General features: G+C 38.8%; 1 protein-coding gene across 5 annotated transcripts in view; it reads left to right on the plus strand.

The window, feature by feature from the left end:
- Positions 1-15071, plus strand: part of iqsec3a (IQ motif and Sec7 domain ArfGEF 3a) — a 131029-nt gene extending 115958 nt beyond the window's left edge. For 3 of the 5 annotated variants that reach the window (XM_026922967.3, XM_026922966.3, XM_026922969.3), the window contains 3 exons: positions 2614-2706; positions 6714-6760; positions 12467-15071. In XM_026922967.3, the coding sequence (XP_026778768.2) occupies positions 2614-2706; positions 6714-6760; positions 12467-12874 (548 nt within the window). In that variant the 3' untranslated portion in view covers positions 12875-15071. Of the gene's footprint in view, positions 1-2613; positions 2707-6233; positions 6761-12466 lie in introns of all 5 variants that reach the window. The other 2 variants (XR_008304853.1, XM_026922968.3) reach the window with 2 other exon arrangements.
- Positions 15072-15181: the final 110 nt, after the last annotated feature.

The following is a 15181-nucleotide window of genomic DNA, read 5'->3' on the forward strand; positions in this document are numbered from 1 at the left end:
CGGTGGATGAATAATAGGATTCCTCTATTTTGATAACAGTAGAGCTGTGCATTATTCCTGGAAAGTATAATTACATAAGGGTCAGACATTTCTTATAGTTAGTGTCATTATTGTACCTCTTGGCTACTGGCCATATCATATTTTCATATTGTTGTATTAATTATATTTGAATGTGCATGAGCTATGTGTAGACTATTCCATACAAAATACTGTGGAAAGTTAGTGATAAAATAAAGCACAGCAGCTGCACAGTGTGTGTAAGTTAATCTATTGAATGAAAGCACGCAAGACATTTTGATCCATAGACATTTGGGAATTTGGAGCTACTATATGAACAATAGACTAATTCAAATCTACTCCTCTGCTCGTAACAGAGAATTCATATTAATGTTCCACTTTAGAGCAATATAACAATGGTTGCATTTTCAATTTATATTTCGTTCCTGGTAAAGTATAAATTGTTTCTGCTCTTTTGTTTTTGTTCCTTGAACCTTTGCAGAACCCTGGTGTGCTCTCCTGTCTGGTTTGCCTGAGTTTATATCCTTTGTGAGGCTCAGGATGTTTTGATGATGCATTTATTCAGTTTCTTGGCTGCACTGCCGTCAGACTTTCAAGCACATTTCAAAAGACCAAAACAGAGAGGGAAGATGCAAAGAAAGGAACTGGAAGTAACTGCATAGTTCAAAGGGGCCAGAGAAGTGTGTGTGTGTCAAAAAAATGGAGAATGTGTTAGAGAAAGAGTGCACCTTAAAGTGAGTCTCTTGCTGATGCTGGCCTTTGTTCAGTACATTCATATAGCACAGACCTATGGGAATTCTTTTTGCCTGTGTGTGTGTGTGTGTGTGTGTGTGTGTGTGTGTGTGAGTGTGAGTGTGAGTGCCTATTTTTTTATGAACCTTTTAAGAAAGCATGTGTACCTCATTTCTCTTGCTCTGTCATCGTCTTTTTATCCTGGCTCTGAGGTGAGCTGAACTTCTGTCCTCCTTTTGGATAAACTTCTTGATTGTTCTTTTTTTAGGGAGCTGTCACATTTCGGATCTGATTTTGACCTGGGTGAAACTTGGAATAATAAAATGCAAACTTATTAGCATTTATTGAACATCTATTTAGCTATCCATTGTCAGTATTGTATTATTTCTCTTTCTTGTTCCTGATCATCTGAAGTCTCAGAGATCATCCAAATTCATGTGTGCAGCATAACATATTTTACCACAGTGCTGATGAAGTCTCAGATCTGAAGGTGTGGATTTATTTTCTGTAACAGCATGACTCTGACAGTAGTTCTGATTTTATTCCTTACCTATATTACTGCAACTAAATTATACAGTGGAGTTAGGCATGAGTAAATACAGAAATGCGCAGTTTAACAAAACCTCAGAGTTTTTCCGTATAAAGTTGTTGATGTGTGTATGATTTGTTTGAGTTGAAGCCTTCTGATGAACTCCTTTATAAAATGTGTGGTTTGTGGTCTTGCTCTTTTAAAAAGCTGCTTGTCGTTTTCTCCTGTGGTTTTATACCTGTTACCTGCTAATACACTTGGGGAGAAATAAGCTGTGAGAGATGAGAAGAGAATTGTGATGTGCAAAAGGCCTTATTAGGATTCCTTTAGTATGCGCAAAAATGTGCGGAAAAGTGACGAAGTGGCAAGAGAGCAAGGGTTCCCATCCTGAAGAAAACCTCTCTTTTCTTTCTAAAGTCTGGACAACTCTCTCATCTCACCTTCGGTCACTGCACACAACCTTGGGGTAACCATGGACAATCAGCTGTGCTTTTCCTCTCACACTGTTAATCTGACATGCTCATGTCGATTTCACCTTTGCAACATCAGAAGGATTTGTACATTTCTATCCACACCGGCCGTTCAGGTGCTTGTTCAGTCCCTTGTCATTTCGAGACTGGACTACTGCAACTCACTTCTGGCAGGTCTACATCTGAGCACCATTCGACCTCTGCAACTGATCCAGAATGCAGCTGCAAGACATGTTTTCAACCTTCCAAAGTTCTCGCACACCACCCCATTGCTACACTCCCTCCACTGGCATCCTGTAGCTGCCCGCATCAGATTTAAAACACTGATGCTTGTATACAAAGCCAAAAACAGACCAGCACCCACTTACCTCAAAGCACTTATCACACTGCACCACGCTCCCTCTGATCCTCTAGCACTGCTCGACTGGTCCCACCATGTATCAGGGTACAAGGAAGGTATGCATCAAGACTCTTCTCTGTTCTGGCACCTAGGTGGTGGAATGATGTCCCTTGATGTCTGAACAGCTGTGTCACTGGCAGTCTTCAAACGACATCTAAAGACCTACTTCTTCCTGAAGTACTTACATTAGCACTTTAATTAAAAAAAGTGTTGTCTGTGTGCTTTTCTTACTATTTTACCTCACCAACAGAGATTTTAGACTGATGATATTCTTAGTCAGTGACCTAGTGAACCAGCATCAGGATGTATTTATTGATAGAGACTTCAAACGCTTCTGTACGTCGCTCTGGATAAGGGTGCCTGCCAAATGCCATAAATGTAAATGCAAAGTGGTTTGGATTTGTACACATTTCTCTCTCTCTCTCTCTCTCTCTCTCTCTCTCGCTCTCTGACTGTCTATGCAGGGGAGTTGGAGAAGCAGCAGGGAGCAAAGACTCTCTCTTCTAAGAGCAATGGCACCCAGCTGGAGCTCCGTGGGAGACAGAGCTCTCCATCGGGTACTCAGCACCAAAAACACATAAAAAAATTTTGAAAATAAAAAAATAACCAAGTGGGAATGCAAAAGTACATCCAAGTGAGCAGAATCTTCACAGAGAGATATGAAGGATTAGTAGGCATTTTACATGAAACCATTTAGCATCCATTTAACAGTTGAGATGTTGTTACACCTTTACATATACCTTTACTTTTTCAAGGCAGGGTACTACATTTGTAAAATATGTGCTAAAAATTTTAATGTAGTTGGTGTAGATGTAGAACATACAGGTTAATTTGACTGAACTAAGTAAATAGTTTAAAAAAAGAAAAGGGTAAACTTGAATGATGATTTGTTGTCTGGATGGATGACCTCGCTTACATTCAGTAATAAGCACCTCACAATGGGAGATAACTGGCAACAACAGCTGGGCCCAGGTGAAGCGTTGATGTATATATTTATGCATGACTAGTTATTTTTGTAATTTATTTTTGTTATTTATTTATGTATAACTAGTTAGTAGTATTACTACTAGAACAGGGGCAGAGCTAAAGTCTAGTCAGACATATTGTTGGCCACCACAGTGGCCAGCCCAGAAGTGATAGTTTTTTGTTGTTTTTTTTGCATTTTGCAAAACAAGCACTATTCAGTCATGATGCTGTTTTCAGTGATGTGATTTCCAGCAATACATTCATAAATGAGCCTGTCCATTCGTTTAAATGTCCATAAAGAAAAGGAAACAGCTTGAATTAAGGGGGACACAAGGGGATGCCTTCTCCCTGTTAAAAATGGCAAATAAATCTGTACTAATTAAATCCATATTTAAAACAAAATGTACCCACCACATTGCCATGGACGTATCAGGATCTCTTAATGGAAAAAAAATAATAATTGACTATTGTAAAGCATTAATGAAGTTGCAGATGAGATGGTCAAGCATATATGAGACTTTTCAATCCAATCATGTTTTATAACCTGATCAGTTGACTACAAATCGTCTCAAGCTGTGGCCACATTTAAACTGCATTATATATCAGCACAATGTTACTTGTTTTAAGATTAAGAGCAACCTATCTGTACTATCTGGCAATCTTGATATAAATGCACATTTTTCACTTGTAATGCAGTGTGTAATGATGCAGCATCAAGCTTTTGACCTTAAGAAAATGTAAAGCAAACACCCATAGCTACAACAGGATCTGTTGCAGGTTGGCTAACCAGAGTTATGCAATAAAAGATGCCCCTAGTAAAATTAAATAATTGGGCTACAATATGTCACATTAATGTTGCTGTTACATTAGTTAGCTCATTCATGTGGGTTTTACCTATTGTCCTGCATTTTATACCCTGCCTTGTATTTTATGCACTTGATTTATTTAAATAAGTGTGACCTCTCCTATGATGCTTGTGTAAAAGCCACCAATAGAAGGACTTAGGATTATCAAAACTCACTGGACAGCTGCAAATACAGTAGTGGCAATGTCAAAATGAAAACATGCTAATTCTGCATATCACCTCATTCTCACTTTGAAGAATATTTCTGTTTATGCAATCCCATTTTCTGCACAAGCTCGGATCGCACTGATTGATATGCATAAGCAGAACATAGTAATTTTCTTTCATTATAGCATCTTCATCATATGATCTGACATGAACATGTTATTGAACAGGCTGTTATAGAATTCAATATAGACCTCATACAGTGCAACAAAAATGACTGCTGAAATTGCATAGTCTACAACTTGCTTAATTCCTGGTATTTATGTATTTCTTGCCTTGCTTTGGACACCCCACCCAAGCTCTGTGTCCCAGCCCAGTTAAAATGTTTTGGATCCACCCCTGTTTATGAATAGAAAGAAGAAAACAATTGCATACATAGTGTGTGTCTCAGGTGGTTGTAATGTGCGGCAGGGAGAATCAGCAGACACAGGTAAGCTGATCAATCTCTGTAGCTATTAGACTGATGATCATCTTAATTATGTCACATAGGGATAGCAGGATTAGGCTGTGGAAAGGTTTAAGTAGCCTTGTTAGGGAGTAACTGCAGTGTACTTATGTAAAAAAAATAAAATAAATAATAATGTCGAAATTGAAGCGCAGGACACATGAGGGGTGAAAGCTGTTCTAGTTTTTAGTGTTTTAGAACTTTCCATAAAGGTTTAAACCTGATGTATGTCTTCATCCTTATGTTCATGAAACAATTCTTGAATAGTTTATCCAGTATATATGGGACATTGTCATCCTCAAAAAGAACATCAGTAAAAGAGAGTGTTTGCACCACAGGGTGCACCTCTGCCTGTAGAATTGCCTCATATTTTTTATAATAATATTATAAGACCAAATATAACAATCATTGCATCAAGATTTCTGAGATGGCTGCCAATACCATTACGGATCCATTGTGAGTAGAAAAGAGTGAAAATGAAGAAAACTGTTCTATAAACTTGTATGCCCAACATTTTGAATGGAAACTACATGTTTTCTCTTTTGCAAATATATTAATCACAAGTAAAGTTATAGCATGAAAACAAAGCCTACCTTTATACCAGCCTCCATTTATATCCTACTGACTGACCTATGTACATTATTGGAATTCATTATAGTTACAGTCCGTGATAACTCTGTAGTCATGTCTGTTATCCTGTAATGACAGGCTATAGCAAGCTAACCTATCTTCTACAATTTGTAATCTAATATATTCATAGAAAAATAACATTAGTGGTACTTTATCAAAGAATATAAGTTTCCGATGGAAAACAGTAATCACTCTGATGATGAGCATCATTGACATCAGTCTCTCTAGACTTATAATATGTAAATAGGTAAATGTCTGTCATGGCACTTGACGAACAGGAGCCTCATCATCGCTCTTGACTCAAGTGACTCACTGTCCACTCATACACCAGGGCTGAAATGATCACTGATTAAATCAGTGACTTTTGTTCTGTTGGCTAAATTTCCCATTTTTATTAACATTTAAACCACTTAAAATGCTGTCTTATCTACAGTATAATGGATGGCACATGTGCATCGCAGATAATTTGGCAGCTGGAATTTAGACCATTATATTAGGCTTACATCCATTTCATTACAGCCCATAACCCACAAGCATGCCATGCCATACATACAGGTAGCACATGCCTGCAACAAGGTATGTATATATACACTATATGGCCAAAAGCATATGGACACCTGACCATTCACATATGTGCTTGTTGAACATCTCATTCCAGATTAAATCCCCCCCTTTGCTGGTATAATAACCTCTACTCTTCTACTCTTCTACTCTTCGCTTTGTGAACAGGGACATTGTCATGCTGAAAGAGGTTTGAACAGTTTTCAATTCCAGTGAATTGAAATCTAAATGCTACAGCATATAAGGACACTTTATAGTATTATGTGCTTCCAATTTTGTGGCAACAGTTTGGAAAGGGCCCACATATGGCTGTGATTGTCAGATGTCCACATACTTTTGGCCATATAGTGCTAATGCATATTTTAGAATTGATTCATGCATTCATTTTCAGTAACCAATTTATTCTGGTTAAGGTCACAGTTGATCCGGAACCTATGCAACAGCACTGGGCGCAAGGCCAGAATACTCCCTGGATGGACTGCCAATCCATCACAAGACATCATGCAGACACACTCACACCTAGAGGCAATCTAGAGTCCACCTACTGACATGTTTTTCATAAGTGGAAGGAAACTGGAGACCTCTGAACTCCACACAAATAGTAGCCTTTTGTAATAGTGAGCTCAGGATTGGACTGGGGAGCTCTGAGGTGCCAGTGCTACTGACTGCGATAGAGTCCATTGTGGTGTTTCTTTAAGCTAAATAAATCTTTTTGCAACCCTATACTGGTGTCCCTGTGTGACAAATATGACTTACTTGATCATCAGCGAACAAGATCATCAGTCTGGTAGCCTCAGAGAGGGCAAATTCTACATCTCACTACAGACCACCATTCATCATTGATACATAATTCCTTAACAGCCATCTAAATTGTGATTCTTTTTGCTGCTCAGGCAAAAATGAAGCGGAGACAGCACAGAGTGGACACAGTGCGGTAGAGGTAAGTAGCCATTGTCTTTGCAGGTAAGTTCCTGCAGAGTGTTGTTACACAGAAGATCAGTAGAGTTCAGGATGTTTTGCATTTTAGTAACTAGGGCACAACAGCCATGGGCTGCACCTCAGTTGGTGTTCAGAGGTGCCAGGCCCCCATAATCCTTCAGACCATCCACTGTCCCTCAAGGCATATCAGACCAAATTACCCCAAAGTCAAAGTCAACAGAAGGCCAATGGAGGTCAAACTCGTACATACTCAATGCATAGATCTTTTATCAGTTTTACTTGGGAGTTTGGAGAAAGGAAGCTGGTTAAGTTTAGGGTAAGGATGTGAAGCAGAAGGTGATGTCTTTTGGTGTCAGTGTGAGTCCTGTAAGCACTAGAGAGAAGCAAGAATGTGCCATTTGTTATGCAGATCTTGTATGAGGGCTTTCTGTCTGTTTGTTGCATTGCTTTGAACCAGACAGTGTATGCAAATAGGGTTAACATTTATGAATTACAGATTTTAAGGCTTGAAGTTATGATGGAAAGAGAGAGTAAAAGAAAGAAAGGGCGAAGAGAAAGTGAGACAAAGAGAGCGCATGTTGGTGCGTGCTGCTCCCACTCCGGCATTCAAATTAGCATGCGTGTTAACACTAATATTAATATGAGCAGTCACAATCTCATCTCCAGCATCTCAGTGGAAATATTAAACATCCCTCTTTAAAAACAAACCTGGTTTAAACTACATTGCCCAATGGGCTGTGCTTTTAGAGTGTGAGCTTTACTTGACTCAGGGGCTGTGTGTGTGTGTGTGTGTGTGTGTGTGAGTGATGGGGAATAGGAACACATGACCAAATCCACATCAAGTCAGTGTAACGCTGGATGAATGTTTAAGTAGTACCCTGCACCTTTTCACTGCAGCTTTGATTAATGACTGCTCCTATCTGGACAGGCTCCTCGGATAAAAGTAATTACCATGTGTTAAATGCTTCATTCTGATCACACACACTGAGGTTGGTCAGGTGGAGCGAGTTGCCGCAGACGTGTGCTGCCAGGCTGGGATTTGGTTAAGTGTCACTGTGGACAGCCGTCTCTGGCCCTGGCATGTCAGATTTTTGCTGAGATTATCAAAGTGACAGTGTGAGCTGTGTGGTGTGTAAATGCCAAACCTCCCCAAAGGGACATGGTGCTGTCGGAGCACATTGCAACATAGAAGAGGGGTCAGCAGAAAAGCTAGCAGCTTCCTAGAGAGAGTGTATGCATGTATGCATGGTGTGTGTGAGTGTGCGTGTGTTGTGAGTGTGTGTGTGTAAGATGGAAAAAAGGTAAGACAACCAGTTCAGTATTACCCCTATTGAAAATGTAAGTGATCATAATAATATAATGATCTTAAAAAAACAAAAACAAACAAACAAAAAAACACTATACTACTACTTCTAACACAGCAGGTGTTAGAAAACACCACAGAATTTCAAAGTTAAAACAGTTGCAATATCATACTTAAATATGTTTATACCAGACATATAGTATTTGGCTTGTTCTAATATGTTACCCTTGCACAGGGATTTTAATAGTGGACACTCCACATAAACAGATTTAAAAATGTGTGAAATCATTGATATGATGACGTTTTCTGTGAGGAGGGATGAATCTGGAACTAGTTTCCAGTGTCAGCACTTTGTAACAGGTATGGGTAGCAGAGTTCCTTTGTCTTTTCTCAGACGGAAACATCTTCAGGCCAGGGAAATATGACAAGCTGCATTTTTTTGTCTTAATAACAAGAGAGAGAAAGAGAGAGGCTGGTGAGGGAACAAATGAACTAACTTGTTTCATAGATGTTCCACATCATGAAACATAACTATAAATGGGTAAAATGTACAAAACATTGTTCTTTAGTATTGGCAAGTATTGGCAAACGCTGTGGCGTAAAAGGAATAAAACACTAGAGGGCATGCTGTTATTGGAAAAGAGTCAATTTCAGAGTGGTAACAGCAACTCTGCTTCATGTTAGGCTTCGTCACACAACCTTGTTGTTGATTATTTTCCTATGAGAGCTGAATTGAATTGAGTTGGAAATAAACATAGTTACCATGAAGAACCAAAGTGAAATCATGGTAAAATTGCATAAAAATCACAAAGTTCCATGCTAAAATCATTATAAACGATAGAGTGGAGAGAGAATAGACAGAGATAGAAACAGGAATTAATACATTGAAACATCAATGCAAATGGAAAAAACAGTATCAATAGAAGGCAAAATTAGAATCTTTATTCATAGCAGTTATATTGTAATGTCTTAACCATGCATGCAACTTTCTCCTAGTTTTTGGGGAAAAAAACATTTGCAAAACAGCAAATGATACAGTTTAATTAAATTCAGTTATATTTGTATAGCACTTTTAACAACAGACATTGTCACAAAGCAGCTTTACAGAAATCTGAATACAGATTTAGATCCCTAATGAGCTAGCCAGAGGCAATAGTGGTGAGAAAAAACTCCCTTAGATGACATCAGGAAGAAACCTTGAAAGGATCCAGACTCAGAATGGAACCCATCCTCTTCTGGGTGACACCGGATAGAAATAATAATAATGATTGTTTTAGCTCGCAAAGTGGATTTTTAGGGCATTTTCTCATCATTGTCATTTTTAATAATGCATTCTCCCTTGAGATGTTAACGGTTTTGCTTGTGGTGCTTTGTTAATGTTATTTTAATTCCAGTGTCTCCATGTTAAGTATGCTGCAATTGCTGTAATGATGATAATGTATTCTAGCTTGGCACAAGCCTGCAAGCTTATGCAGGATAAAGAGTCACTTCAAGTAGAATAAACACTGCAGTTTGCATAAAGGAGTGTGTGTATGTGTGTGTGTGCTTAGGCAAAAAAAAAAGTTTGATTAGGGATATACCGGTTGTTTGGGGGAGACTTTCTCTCTCTCTATAATGAAGTCACACTTATACAAGACTTAATCTTGATATTTTTAATAACAATATCTGAGTTATATTATATCCTTACATATTCTAGGGCAGAATTCCATCTGTCACTAAGCCTATGTCAAAACAATACATTTTTATATAATTGCCAAACCTCATGAATCACAATTTATGATATTATCACAATAGGATATTTAAAATAAATAGTAAATGAGGTCATCATACATTGTAACATAGCGCACTGTACATGTGACTTTGGTTTACTTGATTAACCTCTTACTTTAAATAAAATTGGCTGAAAGGATGCGGTTACCTGACCATGACACCTGTATGTACTTGTTGAACATCCTATTCCAAAAATAGGCCCACATATGGGGGGTCATGTTTAGACCTCCACATGCTTTTGTCCATGTACTGTAGATAGTAAATTAACTAGCATTCCTTGCTAGCAACTAATGCTAGATAAGAAATCACTTATTGGTTAGTGGTAGCACTGGTTAGCGATAGCTGATCAGTTGTATAAAAATGAGATAAATGTAAGTAACTCTGAATAAGGCATCTGCCAAATAGCATAAATATAAACTTCTACCAGCTGTCAGACATTTTACATTAGCCAGTTAAATTTAACTAAGGGAATGACTTAGGGATTGCATTTGCCAAGAAGTAAATGCAACGTAGCCTTCAAATATGTCATAGGATAAGGTGTATTAGAAGGCAGTTATTTTATGTTACCTTCCAAATGGGTTAGGCTTTACCTATGCTGCCCAGAAATGCCCCTACATAGTCAGATATCTCCTGAACGGAAGACAAATAAATTGCTAATATCATGAATATAATGATGTCCATGTTGAATATCACAGTATATGCTAAGACCTATTATCAGAACATGTCTATCCATCATTATGTACCATGTTATCTTCCTCTACCATCAAGTCCAAAACGTAGTTGGCAAACACTGAATTACCAGTTTATTAGATTACCGGTTTATCTCCAAATTGTTATACCTAATCAACCACTAATTCAATGTATTCATGTGCACATGTATGCAGTGAGTTGCATGTTTATTAGTTATACCAGTAGTCTGTGTGTGAATATCCAGTTGTGGCTAGACAGTGCTCAGAAAATTGGTCTTCAGAAAATGTTGGCCTTTTCAGAGACTCTCTGTGTGTGTTCAGCACAGTCTCTGTCCATCAGTCAGCTAGAAACAGAGAATACAGGACAAGTCCCTGAGGATCTTTACCCTATCTGCAAAGCTGAGAGAGCACAGATAATCTCAAGAACATTCCACGCCTTTCCTCCTTGCGCATGAAATCCCCTTATCGCTCCACTTCTCTGGACAGGTCGACACACCGTCAGTTATTCACCCGGCTGGCTGTCTCTACCAATCAGAGTGATGTGTTCTCTCAGGGCTCAGGTAGCATTTAGAAATCAACATGTGTTGTTATGCAGTCAGTGAATTCAATCCCTATGTTCACGTGCACATCTTTAAATCTCTTCAGATCTTATAGCAATACAATTACAAAATTGATTTTGAAATAGTCTGTATTATCGAGATCTCAATTACGAGCAATATAAACAATATAAGCAAGTAAGAGATGAAGAAAAAGATAGCACTGCAATTTATGCCACAGATGTGATTTATAAATGTTTGCAATCAAACATACAATGAGTATGTGGCCCCCCTTTTGCTCACTTACTAAGATGGCACAGATGATATCTATAAAACAAATACAGTGTACTGTGTGGCATTTGAGGACAGTTGTGAACATGATGGTGAAAACATGCTTCTTGTGCCTAGATTGCAGGATCAAACTCATCATGAGTATGCTTTGTAATGGATTATGATTGTGGCACAGAAGATTCCTGTGATGATGCTAGTGCACACACTTGCCACACTTGGATCAGCCATGCAACCAAGAGGTTTTCCACCTTCTGCTTAGCCAGAAAAAAAAAACAGTTAAAAAAAAAACCCTTATTTTTAGTGTTCAGTACTAAATGTTCATTACAGAAAATGCATCATAATTAGCTTAGGTGAATCTATTGCTTTCATACCTGGATTATCTATTTGGAGGAACATTTCATTTTTTTGACAGTCTTTAATTTTTGCTTTGTGATAGTTTGTTTGTGGATGTGCAATGGAGTGGCAGTCTCCCCTGGTATGTTTTTGAGAACTGTGTAGTTTCTCAGTGATTCTTTAATTTTTTGCAGACATGGTATTGTGTGACAAATAATATTGTAACCAGAGTGATACTTGGGGATAGGGCTAGGTAAAGCTAACAAGCTGAAAAGCGTAGTCAGGTGTGATGAAGCTTATTGTTTGTTGGAGGCATAGTGGGTGTTATAACTGAACTGTGAAATGAAGGCATGCATTTGGACATGTGTCTCCTGTGGCGTAGATGTTTGTCTTTTTCACTTGTCCCTTTCCCCGTGTTTGACCTCCTATTTTTACCCCACTCTTTCCCTCACCCCACCATGTAGATGTACGTTCCACATGACCCCTGACCCTGTGATGTTGGAGTGGTTGCCAAGGGAGACACAAGGGCCCTCAGTGTCCTCTTAACCACCAGCATTTCATACAGCCACATGCACACCGACACACTCTCACAACCCCTCCACCTCTAAATGATGACCTGAGTTCAGAGCTCCACTTCCTGTCTCACTCTAAGGAGATGTTCCGCACCCCGAGTCCCACCCCCACGCATGTCTGTTGTGATGTGTTTTTCACCAGAGGGCTAATGGCCGTAGAAGGAGGACAGTCTTATAACATGTGATGCTGTCTCTGGCTGTTTTCTAAACTAGGTGTCAATTCACAACAGGCTTCAGACGTACCAGCTCAGTGCAGTGCCAACCCCAGAGAGCGCCGCCCTTCTTAACCAGCGGGGGGAGCTGTGCCAGGCGCCGTGTGCCAGCCCTGTGCCCTCGTACCCCCACCAGCGGCCCGACACGCTCATCCAGTGCCAGCAGATTGTCAAGGTCATCGTGCTGGATAAAGGCGGTCACGGGCGTGTCGAGGCCCTCCTCGGTCAGAGCCCCACCCACCAGCTTATCTCTACACCTGATGGGGGCGGAGCCCAGCGGGAAAAGGATGGGTCTCAGCCTCCGCTACCTCCGCCTCCTCCACCCTACCACCATCCTCATCAATACATTCCCCCTGACCCCCGCTTAACCCTGCATAGGACCCTGAGTGGCTCTCGAAGTATAGTGTAGAGCTAAAAAAAAAAAAAAAAACCTTGGAAAAAATATATAGATAACCTTCATGTGCTTACCATCTGTGTATATATGTAAACATACAGAGAAATATAATGGAAAGAAAAAGAAAAAATACATATATAAATATATATATTTAAGGTAACTGAATTTAAAAAAATTAAAGAAGTATGTACTTTATTAACTTTGCAGATATGTGAAATAACAATGAAGTGAAAAGAAAATTTACTTGATTCAAGCAGATTTTGAAAAACGAAATGTAGTTTTAAAATATTTCTTTGTCACTTTGGACTCTGACAGGTTGTACCAGTCATTATTTGGAAGAATTTCTCTGGTATTTTTAGATCTAAAAGAGAAAAGGAATTAAGATCAATATACTCAAAAACAGCCTAATTCCACAATGACAACCTGTCTCTAAGCTAGATCTCATTTATTTTAGTCTTTTATTACCTTACTGTAAAACATGTTGTGTGTATGTGCGAGCACTAAACTGATGGGTGATATATGTGCCAAAATAAGAAAAAAAATTATTGAAAACATTTTAACTGCAATATTTTTTCTCAAACTCTGTATATGGTCCACATTGTGCTCTTTTAAATGGGGACTTACACCAAACCTTGTTATTGCTCAACAATTCACAAAATACTCTTAATTCTTCTGCTTTTAGCCAATCACAAACAGTTGTCTGGAACTCGTTCCATCTGCTATTGCTCTCTTGCTCAGGAACTCTAGAACGTATATGAACATGTAGCATCTCAGAAAGTAGGTGGCACTAACAAAGAGGACTTTTTATCCCAGCTTCCCTTTTTGCACACATGGACATCTGCTTGGCATTCTGTGATCCAATTTGAAAAACAGCATAATGACGTTGACTTTGTTTCTGTGACACCAATATCTTCTCTATCATCAGCACTTACTGGATATATTAAACCCTTATGTCTATTGGACCTGAAGTTAGCATCACTTAGCATCACTGTTTGTTTTCTTCAGAATAACTCTGTTCACCTTTTGATGTAAGCAACACTTAAAACAAGATGTGCATTTTTGGGACAAAACATTTAAAATTTAATGTTTCTCTCCTGTTTGTTTAGTTTCATTTGAGAAGGATGTGGGGAAAAAAACCTGTTTTGTTTTGTACTATATGTAAATATCATATTCTTAGTCTGAATGGGGTGTTGAAACTGTTTGGGTGAGGTAAATGTTAACAGTCTTTGATCTGTCCTCATCTCAGACAGGTCATTGTCTGCCTAGTCTGGAAGTGTATTAATCATGAACACCATCGATATGTCTTGAATAGGTATTCGTTTTAGCTCCCCTGTCCTCTTATCGGGCTGAGAGGTTGGTTTATAATTACACTGCTGTAGTTCAGAACGCCCTATCTGATCCTGTCTCTCATGTTTCATTCCACACACATTTCCATGCACGGTATTGGAAATGAGACCGAGCGAATCTCTTTGGAGCTTGTCTGTAGTCCAAGTTGATTTACTGGACCTGACTTGTTGATTGGATAGCGTCAGACTGTCTATTCCCATCTCTATCACCTCTATCACCCTAACTATCATGACTGCTCCCTGCCTCTCCAAACCTCTCCAAAAAAAATATAAAATAAGGTACTTAATGGACCTCTGTCCTTCATCAAGGAGAACTCTATTCTCCCTTACTCCACCAAGTTTAAAGTTGAAGTTGAGGACATTGCTTCAGAGATCTCAAATTCCTCTAAAATGGGAGCTTAAACAAATTAGACGTGGCTCTGCAGCCTTAATCATAAAGCTCCCACAAGTTGAACCATTTCCTCCCTGTGTATGAAATATTGAATGAATGACATTCATTTTTCAGAAGGGGATAAACCTACCAATCAACTCTGCACAATTCTTTGCTTCCCTGAGTGTATAGTGCCTGAAAGATATAACCACGCTATATGTGCTTATAGGGTATAAGATGTTTAGATATAGTCACAGCAAATGCAGTTAAAGGCTATGATGCTAATGCTAGCTCTGGATTTGACTGATACAGAAAGGGCTAGTATACGGAGTAGCTGCCTTTAAATAACACTGACGTCTGCATCGGTCTAGCAGGGTGTGCTTACGGGGCTCTGACATTAGAACCATGTTTTCCCATTTGCTTTTACCCATTTTCTTCTCTGTCTGTGTGTTATCTACATGCTATTGAAATTAAAATTTCTGTATAGACACTTGAATTTGAGGAGTGCCTTTTTTTGGTAGAACATTTTATAAAAGCAACAGTGCTGTTATTTAATACACTAATCCTTGTTTGATCATCTGTAGATTATGTTATGGATTTGACAAT

Source organism: Pangasianodon hypophthalmus, chromosome 18, assembly GCF_027358585.1.
Source record: "Pangasianodon hypophthalmus isolate fPanHyp1 chromosome 18, fPanHyp1.pri, whole genome shotgun sequence".
NCBI classification, from domain to species: Eukaryota; Metazoa; Chordata; class Actinopteri; order Siluriformes; family Pangasiidae; genus Pangasianodon; species Pangasianodon hypophthalmus.